A 12,818-nucleotide genomic window follows, 5' to 3' on the forward strand; every position below is an offset into this window, starting at 1 on the left:
ATCATCTTGTGTGTCAGAAGGTTATTTTTAAATGATCATATCAGTTGTACTTTCATAGCAGACAATGGGTTAGATATTATTTCCTAATTCTCTCATCAGCCTGAAAACATCCTCATGGCGGACCCCCATGGTGATCAAATCCGACTCTGTGATTTTGGCAACGCGGTGGAGATCACACCTGATGAAGCTCAATACTGCAAATATGGCACACCAGAATTTGTTGCACCAGAAATTGTCAATCAGAGCCCCGTGTCAAAAGCAACAGATATATGGTATGACTCAGTCACACTACACTAAAAATAGGACAGAACCTTCCATGCGATTAGTGAAAATCAGAGGTAGCCCAATGATTGCACTGATCTGTTATGTATTTATTTTTTGTTGAAACCCAGTTGCAATTAGTTGCAGTGACCAGCTGGTCGCCCAGAGGCTGAACGTGCAACGCCCTCAGTCTCTGGTCAACCACTTATATCTGTCCTGGTGGGTAGCAACCTGTCTCCAAGCAATCACAGTCCGACTCAGGCTAACTGATATCCCTCTCTAACAGATGGCCAAAGGTTTGCAAATAGCAGCTATCTAGTTTTTAAAAAAATAGACACATTGCCAACACATTTCAATTGATCTGAGAGTACTGATGAGTGCAACTTGTCTGTGACGAATCTTCTTGCAACAGCGGACTACGCTCAACAGGTTGCCAGCTGGTTGTATTCTGGTTTTATTTTCTATATAAGACCCCAACTCTGCCTTGCTTTTGAACCCTATATTTTATTTAAAACAGTAAATTTAAAAAAAAAAACAAAGTTGCCAATTCCCTACGTCATTTTGTTGCCATCCTGCAACAACTAAATCACTATTTGTGAAGGAATTGTTAAATTTTTGTTTCACATTTATGAGGTTCTGGGAGAACTCTGAATTGAATTTCCTACTGGGACTTTCTGTCTATGTTGACTGCAACAGTTTAGCAGTTTTGGATGATTTATCACAGTTGTTTGTCAAGTTAGCACAAACACATTGCATTTAATTTCCAGCTTGACTGCATTCAATTGCAAACTAATAGCAGATAGAGGGCAGACTGATTCTTTCTTATTGCTGTTTTCTTTTGCTTTTAAGACAGCAGCTGTATGTGAGTAGTTGTACACCTGGTCCCAAAGCAGTTTCAAAGCCAATAAGATCATGGTGGTTCCAATAATTCTGGTCATTCCACTGTTTTCCCTAATCTGACTATCACAGTAGAATAGCTTTAAAATACAGTACTTATAAATATTTGTTAATGTCCTGATCTTAAACACTGTATTTTTTCTTTACTTTTCTAGGCCTGTTGGAGTAATAGCATATCTGTGGTAAGCACATTTTTTATTAGTTTCAATTTTCCATAATCCTAAAAACCTTTCCTTGTGTTGGTCAGGACTACATCTAAGTTTCTTATTAAGTTTGTTATTATTAAATGCTATTATTTCTCTTGTCAGTCTCACCAGTGTATCTCCATTTGCTGGCGAGAATGATCGCAGCTCTGTACTGAACATCAGAAACTATAACGTGGCTTTTGAGGAGAGCATGTTTGCCGATCTTTGCCGAGAAGCTAAAGGGTTCATCATAAAGCTGCTGGTGGCTGACAGACTGTGAGTAACACCGCTGTATCTCTTTTAGTCCAAGTTTCAATACTTGCAAACAGTTATGTGTCAACCACAGTAAAATCCTGACTTGATGGATAACTGTCATTAGTTATTATGTATCATCGAATGTCATACATCAAATATAATAATTTATGAAAACAGTCATATCCAAGTCAACAACACTGAGTTGATGATCAGAAGTATAAAGATTTGTCATTACATATTATTTTTATTCACTATACTGAGCTTGAATTTAATATTTTTTTAATATTTTTGTAAAAATAAAAGATTTTTGTTTCAGTATTTCCAGAATTTTGTCTGATACTTATTTATCACATAGCCTATTGCAGATTTATTTATTTATTTTCAGTTTTCATATTTGTTTTATTATTTTAGGCGACCAGACACCCAGGAATGTCTCAGACACCCCTGGTTCAAGGTATGAATAAGTGATATCCATTTGGCAATTCTTAGTAAAGTCCCATTTCTCATTTATTTGTTTTCAATTTCATGTCCATTTATTGTACAGACCCTTAGTAAGGGGAAGGCCATAAGTACAGAGGCCTTAAAGAAATTTGTATCTCGCAGGAGGTGGCAGGTGAGATGGGTTGTAATTCTTTATTACTGCATGTTGCAAGGTCACATTGTGGTACTTATTTTGTCACATTTTCCTTTTTTTTAGCGTTCTCTGATCAGCTATAAATCCAAAATGGTCATGAGGTCCATACCCGAATTGCTAAATGATTCCTCCAGCCATGTTTCCATCGCAATTCCCAGGCACCTTAAAGAGGGTTCGCCACCGCCATCATCTTCCTCTGATTCTGATGAGGACATAGATGAACTACCTTTTATTCCAATGCCACTTAACATGGACTTCTCTGGATCAAGGATGTCACTGAATGACATTCAGACCAGTGAGCAGGAGGCAGGGAAGCAGAACGGAGCAAGTAACTGGTCTGGGTCTTCTGTTCAAGGCCAGGAGGCAATGGAGTGTGATCCCAAAGAAATGGATAAAGAAGGACTTGAAGTAGGAGGCAAAGGCCGCCTGAGGAAAAGATCATCACAACCCAATGAAAAGGGTTCTTCAGATGAGGAAGAATCACCTGCTGAATTGCCCCAAAAATCAGAGCTGTCTAGAAAACCACTGAGACGAGGTTCAAGCATGGAGTCAGACAAACCAGAAGGTGGACGACGAAGAGGAGAGCTAAGGCGTGGTGGCTCAGCTGATAGTGCATTGATGCTTCGGATTACACCAGAAGAAGCACCTGGAGAAGGAAGTCAAGATGATGGCAGAAGAGTTCTGAAGAAAGCTGTCTCTATGGAACTACCAAAAAGGAGCACCAGCCCAGGAACTGCCAAGATGAGCCAAGAAGACTATGCTCTCAAACTGGAGCTGATGAGGCAACGACTGCTTCGTGGTGGCTCTGTGGACAACAAGATGAGTGGACTGAGAGGACCTCTGTTGGAAACATTAGGAATGGGAGATGAAAAACGTGCAGTGTCCTCAGATCGGTATTCTCGTACAGTCCGTTTGGGCCCACCTCCACTAACAAGAGCTGCATCCAGTGATTTCCCAAGGGATGAAGTTCCTAAACCAAAAGTTTTGCGCAAAAGCACTTCTTTCAGTCAGGGGGATTCAGAACCCATACCTTTACACCGCCGTTCAGGAGCTCCTCTGGAGATTCCCTTGGCACAGATAGAAGAGAGAAGGCTCAAGGAAGCTATATCTATGTCATCTCTAACAGAGCAAACCAAGCTAGACTCCCGCCCAGTGACTCCCAGGGAGCCTTCACCAAAACCGCCAACACCAGAGTCGGTTTTGCAGGAAAGTCCAACCAAAACTGAGAGTGAGGAATCGTTTTTGGAAAAAGAGATAAAGCCAGATGAGACTATAAGTGAAAAGATGGAAGGGCTGACCACAGATAGCAATTTTGATGAGAGATCAAGCACCAGTGGATTCTCAGAGAAGGACATGAGTATTTCAGAAGAACCAATGATGGAATCAGAGTCTGTAGGTCAGAGAATTCCTACACCTCCTTCTATGGTCCAAAGTCCTGCATTGGAAGAGAAAATGGAAGAGGAAGAAGAGGGAGAAAAGAAGCATGAAGAAAAGGAAGAGTTAATGAAAGAAGAAGAGGAAAGAGTTGATACTGTCACTGAATCAAACACTAAGGAAAACGTAAAAGTTGCTATAGAACATATAGAAGAGAAAGTAACTATCCCTGAGAAATCCCCTGAGGTGACAATAACCACAAGCTCATTTATGCTGAGACCAACACAAGAATATTCCATTTCCCCAGGAAAAGTTGTTTCAGCGTATGTGACACCCTCGCTTCCTGCTCGAGTTGTTCTGCCAGATGGAAGGACTTCAGCATATGCCAGTATAATGCAGACTATGATGGTCCCCACACTTCAGCCACTCAGTGAGCCACCGCTAAGCCCTTCTACACCTGTTGTTACTCCAACGATTTCATCATCCCCAGTATCAGCTGGTATATCTTCCCCTGCCAGCTCTGAAATACCTGGTCCACCAAAGCCAGCCACCGTTTCAACCACTGAGCACCCTGCTGTATATTCCAGAGTAGCATCACCAGAGATGATAACAAAAGAACCCACGCCACCCAAGACTGTTACATATTCTTCAGCCCAAGAAGGGCTTTTAGCAGGAGCAGACCTACAGGATATCACCTCTGAAGAGGTCTTTGAGGCACGCTTTAAAAAACGTGAATCTTCTCTCACCAGAAGTCTAAAGTTTCTGTCACGCTCAAAGCAAGATGATGGATTACAAGCTGCTGCAGATTCTACAGAGAAAAGTGAAGAGATATACAGACCTGGGCCAACAGGTGCACCTTTAGAATTAAAACCAAGAAGACTTGAGGAGAAGTCAAAGTCAGTCCAGGATCTTCGTGAAGCTCAAAAGGACCAAGGCTTTATGAGAAGGCTCTCAATGCGCTTGAAGAGGACTCCATCAACAGAGCGCAAAGAGGAAATGATGAAGGAAGATGATTCTGTTGCCTCAAGACGTAGGCTTTCTTGGACTCTTGGCCGAAGAGGGTCTCAGGAAAAGAAAGAAGTAGAGATGTCAAGAATGGATGGGGGAACTGATAGATTGGTGGAAAATGATGAAAAAGAGATTAAGAAACCAAATGAATCACCAGTGTTGGCAATGCGCAGGAAAATTGAATCAACAGTTGCTGGGATCTCTACAAGAATCCGCAGCTACTCAGAGGAGAGAAGAGCATCAGAAGAAAAGGAACCCAAGAGGACACCCATTCTTTCCATGCTTCGTCGTTCAACATCAGAGAGCCGTGCAACGAAGGTTCCTCAGAACCAGCTAGCATCTCAGGCCACTAATGGTGCCTCAACCGAGTCTCTAGAGTCTATGTCCAGCCTAAAATCAGACACAGCAAAGGGTATGGCCAGTTACCTTTCCATTTTGAATCAATATTTTACCAGAGGACTATCTGTTGTACTTTTTTATGAAGCTTTTCTTTCCTATTTCTTTTCTTGTAGCAGGCTTGGAGGCTGAGCGCAGATCCCGCTGGGATCGATGGGGCCTGACTAGAGGGAGGCGAGATAAGACAGTATCACAGCCTGACATACCAACAGCAATCTCCAGAGATAGTAGCTCCTTACGTTCACGCCAATACTCCAAACTGGCTTCTGGTAAGTTATATAAGAGTGTGCATAAAGTATTTGGGTAAGGCAATGATGACATTTAGTATGGGCCTCCTTTTTTTTTCAATAGGAAGACCACTTACTTATATGTAGCCATTAAATACGAAGCTACAGCCAGCAGACACTTCACTTTCTTTACCAGACCAGAAATAAAACCAAACATCACCAGCAGAGAGTGGATCTGTGACATTATTGTCACCGTGCAATAGTGGTGTTTTATAATGTGACAGTTTCCATCTGCTTGGTCAAAATGCTTGTGACTAAGAAATATATTTTTCCTGACTAAAATATAGTTACTTAGCAAAATGTGTATTTCAGTCAGACTGGGAAGCCTCAGGCACAAAAAGCAGCAGCAAGACCCCATTACAAAAAAAATGCAACCATCACTTGCAACAAATAAGTCAAAAACAGCATTAAAATAACAAGGTGGTAGTGGGTTGTAAAGCATCTTGCAAAGGTTACAACAGACATGCTATATTAGTTATATAGTTAATAGTTATCTTGAGACACGTTATATTTTAAAGTAACATTATTATGTAAATAGGGTTTTATACATGACATTTGCCAATAGGGTGTACAGAAATGTATTTGCTGAGGCCTCAGATATGCTCAATTTCAGATTTTTAAAAACATTACTTCATAATCATAACTGTTAGTTTTACCTATCATACTGTATTTATGAAATTAATTATTGTAATGTCTTCAACTTCCAGATTTCCCTCCAGTATTCCATATCAAACTGAGAGATCATGTGCTGCTGGAGGGAGATCCAGTGACACTCAGCTGTTTGCCAGCTGGAAGTCCCCACCCACACATTACCTGGATGAAAGGTGAGGATCTTTAATGTGAATAAACAGTAGTGTCTTAGTGAGGGTAATACATGTGCATGTGAATAGAATCATTTTTTTTGCATTTTGCAGTAATTTGCATAATTCCTCTAACATCCATGAGTGCAGAGACACATTATGTTGCATATTGATGCAAATATGATGTAATTACAAATGCTACATACAGTGAACATAAATGTTGCTGTAGGTAAAGCAGCTGAGATTATTCTTGAATGAGTTGTTATACCAGTATCATGTTCTTTGGAGTGGTATCCTTAAACAGCATAAATGGGCTCAAATTCACAACCAGACACAGGGCAAGTAAGAAAAGGGTAGGTAAGAAAAAGGAAATAAATATTCACCTTCAAAATTCCCTCCCTGTGCATGTGTGCTTTCTCAGATAAGAAGCCCCTAGAGATTGATGCCAGGATGAATATGATTGCTTGTCCTGATGGCCGGCAGCTGCTGATGATCATGCAGACCACCAAAAAGGACGCAGGGGTCTATGAATGTGTGGCTACGAACCCGCTGGCCTCAGTATCAAGCTCTTGCACAATATCTCTTGCACGTAAGAAATGAGACATTGTTTGAGTCTTTGAAGAAGTACATTTACTTCATCCCAACAGTATTACTAGTAATACTAATATATTTGTTTTACAGGCCTGCCCAACCGTCCTGGGACCCCAGAGATTCCTCAGAAATACAACAACACTGCACTGGTTCTGTGGAGGCCTTCAGACACAATGGCCCCCTGCACATACTCTCTGGAGAGGCGAGCAGAGGGTCTGTGTTTGCAATAATTCTGTAATCTAGATGAACACTGCTGTACATCCATTGTTAGATTTATTAGACCTATCCTAAGTAACTCTCCAAAAGTTGATTCTGTTCATCTGGACATGGAGTTTTCAGTGGGAGAAACTTTTCGTCACTCATCCAAGTGACTTCTTCAGTCTCAGCTGACTGCAGGCTTCACCAATCCTATAAACAGTACATTTGCATAATGAGTGAAACCAGCCCACTGAGGGAACAATGGGCTGGGAGGTCACCTTGATCATAATTATGCAAATTCTCATGACCATTGATCAAAGACCACTGATCAATGGCCATGAGTACCATTCACAGAGAGTTGGGGGAATGGCTGCAATCACAGCATTGTAAGATGGTGAAAGATGTACCCTTAGGCCCCCTCCTCGATTAGAGATGGTCTTTCCCTTTTCACATAAATGGCCTCCTTGACTCCGCCCTCAAACCAGCGTTCCTCCCTGTCCAGGATGTGTACATCCTCATCATTGAAAGAGTGTCCAAGTAATTTTTTTAAAAATCTGAAATTGAGCATATCTGAGGCCTCAGCAAATACATTTCTGTACACCCTATTGGCAAATGTCATGTATAAAACCCTATTTACATCATAATGTTACTCTTTCAATGATGAAATGCATGATTGAGAATGCATCAAGACGATGTCCTAAGTAACCCTTTCAAAACCTAAAACTGAGGTTTTGAAAGGGCTACACTGAACAAACTTGGGTCTCAAACAAGCACAGAAAAACACATGTATTGCATACATATATTTCATGAGACATGACGAGTGACAAAGAGGAATTGCAACTAGAATCCCAGACACTGCATATCTCTATTTGGTTGCCATGTATTTATTAGGGCATATTAGGGCATATCTAATTGCCCCTTGGGGATAAAGTCTTTCTGATTCTGATTCTGATATAGGCTTTAAGCTAAGGACACTTGATCAAGTATCATAAGGAGACACACTAATGTGTTTTAGGTGTACAAGAGTGTTTAACTCTTGAGCATGTCTTTTTAAATTAAATTAAATAAAGACAAAAAACCTCAGTCAAAAGGAGTATTTAATTTCATACTGCTGCTTTAAGCAAGTGATCTTAATATTCCTTCCACATCTGTCCTCAGGTGAGACCAACTGGCTGATTGTGGCCACTGGGATAGCAGACTGTTATTACAATGTGACTGACTTACCAGCAGGGGGCTCCTTCAGATTCAGGGTGGCATGTGTCAACAAAGCTGGCCAGGGCCCCTACAGCAACCTCTCAAAGGTCTTGAGCATGGATGCCTCAGGTATTTACAGAAAACTTTCAATTGTTTTACATACCCTTGTCAATGAAATAATTAAAGAAATTTCAAGACTGAAAGATTTACATTTGTATCTTTCGTTGTTGTTGTTGTTGTTGTGATAGAAGGTTATATTTTTATGTGTATAATTTTCTTTTTGATGGAATAATATATATGACAAATTATTCGACTCCACTTGAGGTAAAACAAACCTCTGTGTTGTATTTGTTGCATAAAATCAAGCACCCTCTTGCCTTTTCTTGTTTTTCACAGAACCAGCTAAATCCAGTGCCACAGTAGTGGTGAAGACTGTTCCTGCAATTTCTCCTCCTCCCCCTGCTGTAATGATGTCATCCATGAAAGTGCCTCCCATGAAACTAGCTCCCAGTAAATCCACAACAGTGACAAATGCCCAACTTGCCCCTCCATCAACATCAGCTCCTGCTCCACCTTTGGTTAAATCTGCCTCTCCAGTAACCACCAGTCCTGCTGTTAGTACTGCCCCGGCAGAGCAGGCTCCTGTTAAGACCACAACAACTGCCCAAGCCCCGCCAGCCAAAGCCAAGAGCTCTATTAGCATCAGTGTGAGCAAACCCCAGACAAAACTAACACCCCCGCCTGTTGTTCCACCCAAACCTCAGAGTCCAGTACATACTGTCCCCCAGTTGACCAACAAACCTCCCTCCCCTGTTCCACCACCTGCACCTATAATAGGGAAACCTATTTCATCTGTGCCAATGTATGTGCCAGCTGCCACTGCTCGTGCTACTCCACCTTCCCAAACTACTTCCACCCCAACAACTACCACCCCTTCAGTCACTCCCGCAACCATCTCCCCACCCGTGGTGGTGGTGCAGAGCTTGACACCAGTGTTGCAAGGAGGGGACACCCGCTCTACCCCATCTGGACGGATCACTCCATCAGGACGGATCACACCATCAGGACGTAGGACCCCACTGGGGAAGCCTGGAGAGGGATCTCTGCGTCAGGGAGTTCCACAGAAACCGTATACATTCATGGATGAGAAAGCAAGGTGATAGGTGTTGTAAAACATTTACGGTCTGAATTAGTAGCTATTTACAATTGACATAGAGAATTTTCTGTGCTTTTCCATTGGAAGTTTATATCATTTCTTTCTCATGCAGAGGTCGGTTTGGTGTGATCCGTGAATGTCGAGAGAACGCCACAGGCAACCTTTTCATGGCTAAGATTGTTCCATATGAGGCAGACAGCAAGCAGGCAGTGCTGCAGGAATATGACATTCTCAAGTCGCTTCATCACGAAAGGATCATGGCTCTACACGAAGCCTATGTCACACCACGCTACCTGGTGCTTATCTCTGAGTACTGCAGTGGGAAGGAGCTGCTCTACAGCCTTATAGATAGGTATGATTTGATAGTCCATTTTTAGCACCATCCATAAACGAGTGCCCTAAACTGTTCTACTTGGAGTGGTTAAGAAGCTGTTTAATCGTGTCTCTTAGATTCCGTTACTCGGAGGACGATGTGGTAACCTATGTCGTGCAGATCCTCCAAGGTTTGGACTACCTCCACGCTCGACGCATCCTCCACCTGGACATCAAGCCGGACAATATCATTGTCACCTATATGAATGTCATCAAGATCATTGACTTTGGCAGTTCTCAGACATACAACCCTCTCTTCCTGAAGCAATTCAGTCCTCCTGTTGGAACACTGGAGTACATGTGTAAGGATTTTTGTTTTTTAACAATGCAATGGAAATAATACAATGGTGACAATAATAACTATAGAAAATCTTATGATAATACATTCCTTAATTAGAGGTCAACTTAAAAGGCTCAAAACCATGAGAGTGCCTTGAAGCAACTGCTGCTGTGATTTGACACTATATAATGAAAATGGAATTGAAATTAAATAGAGCGGAGAACCACCAATCATGACAGTTTCTGTCTAATTGCTCAACACAGCAGAGCAATCAAGAGTTTAAAAGACAGATATTTTACTTATAAGTGGATGAAGACTAAAACAGAGCTGATAGGGAGCACATATTGAATTTATTTTCATCTGAAAACCTTCAGCATATTACAAAATGAATGCTGTTCTTTTTAAGTTTAATGAGCATGTAAGCCAATGTTTGCTAAATGTAAGCTAACGTCATACAGAGAAATTTATTTGTATGTACCGATAGCAGGATGTACATAAATGGTTATAAATCAGTCATTTGACCCACTTTTTTTACTATAATGAACTTCAGTAAAGGTAGTGGCTATACAAGTGTGGCCTTTCCACCCATTCCACCCATGTTGTCTTTGGGCCAACAGATAATCAAATTGTCATGAGATAATTCATTTTCTCAGTGTTTAACGAGCTGCCCCTACAGCAGCATTAGTTAACTTACAGTTTTAGCCAACTAGCTAGCTTGAAAGCAGTGTGAAATATTTGAGTCAGTTGACACTGTCAAGTGAAACTGACCATACAAGTTGATTTATGTTGGAACTACGAGAGGGTCCTTGGAATTGTTTTTCATCTATAAGAGAGCCTTTGATTATACTACTCAATATATATGTATTGAATAACTGATGGTTTTAAACCAGCGCAGTTAAAGAATAACGACTGTGCATTTAAATATGGACTTTGTCTTTTGGATATTGACTTATAACTATAATAGATATATTATAGTTATCTTGGGCATTGTGGATAGAGAAACAACCTTTGTGTATGTTATGTAATCTTAACTGTGGCCATTTATCAGGAAGGAAATTATAACACACACAAAAGAAAATCTAAGTCAAAGTGATAAATGAAAGCTCTTTGTACAACGTGTACACAGATAATAAAGGTTGTGAATTTGTCCTTTTTTCTTGCAGCTCCAGAGATGTTGAAAGGGGATGTTGTGGGCCCTCCAGCTGACATCTGGAGTGTAGGCGTGCTTACTTTCATCATGTGAGTATTGCTTTCACAGCTTCCACCCTCTGAGTTCTCTTTAAATAGAAATATATTTGTGTTCTTTATATAATATCAGGCTTATGATTAAGAATGGTCTGCTATTTATAATTTATAATTTCAAGACTTTTTAGGTATTATTCTATTATATATTTCTTTTGCTAGTATGAAATCCTTCTCCTGATTTTTCAGGTTGAGCGGCAGGTCGGCTTTCATGGATAATGATCCTCAGGAGACTGAAGCCAGAATCCAGGCAGCAAAGTTTGACCTCTCTAAACTTTACCAGAATGTGTCCCAAAGTGCCTCTCTGTTTCTTAAAAAGATCCTCTGTAGCTACCCATGGTAAGCTGAATAATGGATTCTTCTCATTTTTGCCATACTTTGAAAGTATTGCTAATTTGTAATATTTGGCTCCTTGTCGTGCTCAACAGGGCCCGTCCATCCATCAAGGACTGCTTCAGCAACTCCTGGCTTCAAGATGCCTACTTGATGCGCCTTCGTAGGCAAACTCTTACCTTTACAACCACCCGTCTCAAGGAATTCTTGGCTGACCAGCAGCGCAGGCGAGCGGAGGTGGCAACCAAGCACAAAGTTCTCCTGCGGTCTTACCAGAGCTCGCCACAAACCCCCACTAGCCCTGCCACACCGAATGTGCCAGTATCACCCACTGAACCTGTCACCTAGTGAAAAGAACTTCCACACACCATTGTGGCAGGACTTCATGGTGGGAATGGGGGGCAAACATCCTCCAAGCGAGATCAAACTTGAGGCTACAGTGAGGTGGTCCCTCCAGGTCTGACTTGAACTTAATCAGAAGAAGAAAAACTCACAAAACCAGCAATGGCTGTGATCTACAGAAACATAATTTCTATTTCTTATCTGGTTCTAAAAGAGAATCTAATGCATTAAGGAACTCTCTGAAAGAGCCTGACTGCATTTTGTATACCGTGAACCTTGTTCATACAGGGCAGGCTGTTCTTTTCAAGCTAGTACCTCAAGGTTTGCAACTTTGCAAACATTTTTGAATTAATTCCTTTCTTACTGTTGGCTGAACATTGTAAAGAGAGGAAAAACAAATAGAGTGTGGTAACCGGCCATAATTTAGTAGAAAAGCTCATTTAATTCCTCAGCAAAAAGCTCTTAGCACAACTTTAAAATAAGGGATAATCTACACAATTAAGAGTACATATTGAAACAACTGATACCTTTGTCACTGGAGCACATCTAAAATACTAGTCTATAGTTGATATTCTAATGTTTCCTGACCAGACTTTTTAATGCACTATCATCCCATGGCATCAGATAATGCTGTTTTTGTCAGATGCTGCCAGCACCTTCTCTCTGTTGCACAGAGGCAGGGATGGTATTGGCCACAAAGAGGTAACAGTTGTGTTTCAGAGATATTAGGTATTAGGATGGAGGTGTTGCAGTGGTAGGAGACCCAGGTTCACGTCAGATTGAAACTTTTGTGTTTACTACACGTTTTGGGTTTTTTTGGTTTTTTTCACTTGCTGATTTGTTTTGGGTGTGGTGGTGCAGTGGGTAGCACTGTCCCCTCACAGCAAGAACATTCAAACTTCCTTGTCTTTGACTTTCTCTGTGGAATTCCTATCTTCGCCATGTTCCTGCATGGGTTGACTTGGCTATTTTAAGTGTGTTACAGTAGTAGATGTGAGAGCGTATGCCACAAA

At 41.2% G+C, this 12,818-nt stretch overlaps 1 protein-coding gene across 1 annotated transcript in view; it reads left to right on the forward strand.

Moving 5' to 3' along the window:
- spegb (striated muscle enriched protein kinase b) overlaps positions 1 to 12,270 on the forward strand; it is a 37,831-nt gene extending 25,561 nt beyond the window's left edge. Inside the window, 17 exon segments of the mRNA XM_063497099.1 lie at positions 100 to 272; positions 1,314 to 1,340; positions 1,467 to 1,619; positions 2,010 to 2,052; positions 2,143 to 2,211; positions 2,296 to 5,026; positions 5,130 to 5,279; positions 6,005 to 6,121; positions 6,519 to 6,686; positions 6,779 to 6,943; positions 8,045 to 8,209; positions 8,477 to 9,236; positions 9,349 to 9,588; positions 9,687 to 9,910; positions 11,052 to 11,127; positions 11,320 to 11,469; positions 11,559 to 12,270. Coding sequence (XP_063353169.1) covers positions 100 to 272; positions 1,314 to 1,340; positions 1,467 to 1,619; positions 2,010 to 2,052; positions 2,143 to 2,211; positions 2,296 to 5,026; positions 5,130 to 5,279; positions 6,005 to 6,121; positions 6,519 to 6,686; positions 6,779 to 6,943; positions 8,045 to 8,209; positions 8,477 to 9,236; positions 9,349 to 9,588; positions 9,687 to 9,910; positions 11,052 to 11,127; positions 11,320 to 11,469; positions 11,559 to 11,811 — 5,664 coding nt within the window. The 3' untranslated portion in view covers positions 11,812 to 12,270.
- The last annotated feature ends 548 nt before the right edge of the window (positions 12,271 to 12,818 follow it).

This window comes from Pelmatolapia mariae, linkage group LG16_19 (assembly GCF_036321145.2).
Source record: "Pelmatolapia mariae isolate MD_Pm_ZW linkage group LG16_19, Pm_UMD_F_2, whole genome shotgun sequence".
Lineage (NCBI taxonomy): Eukaryota > Metazoa > Chordata > Actinopteri > Cichliformes > Cichlidae > Pelmatolapia > Pelmatolapia mariae.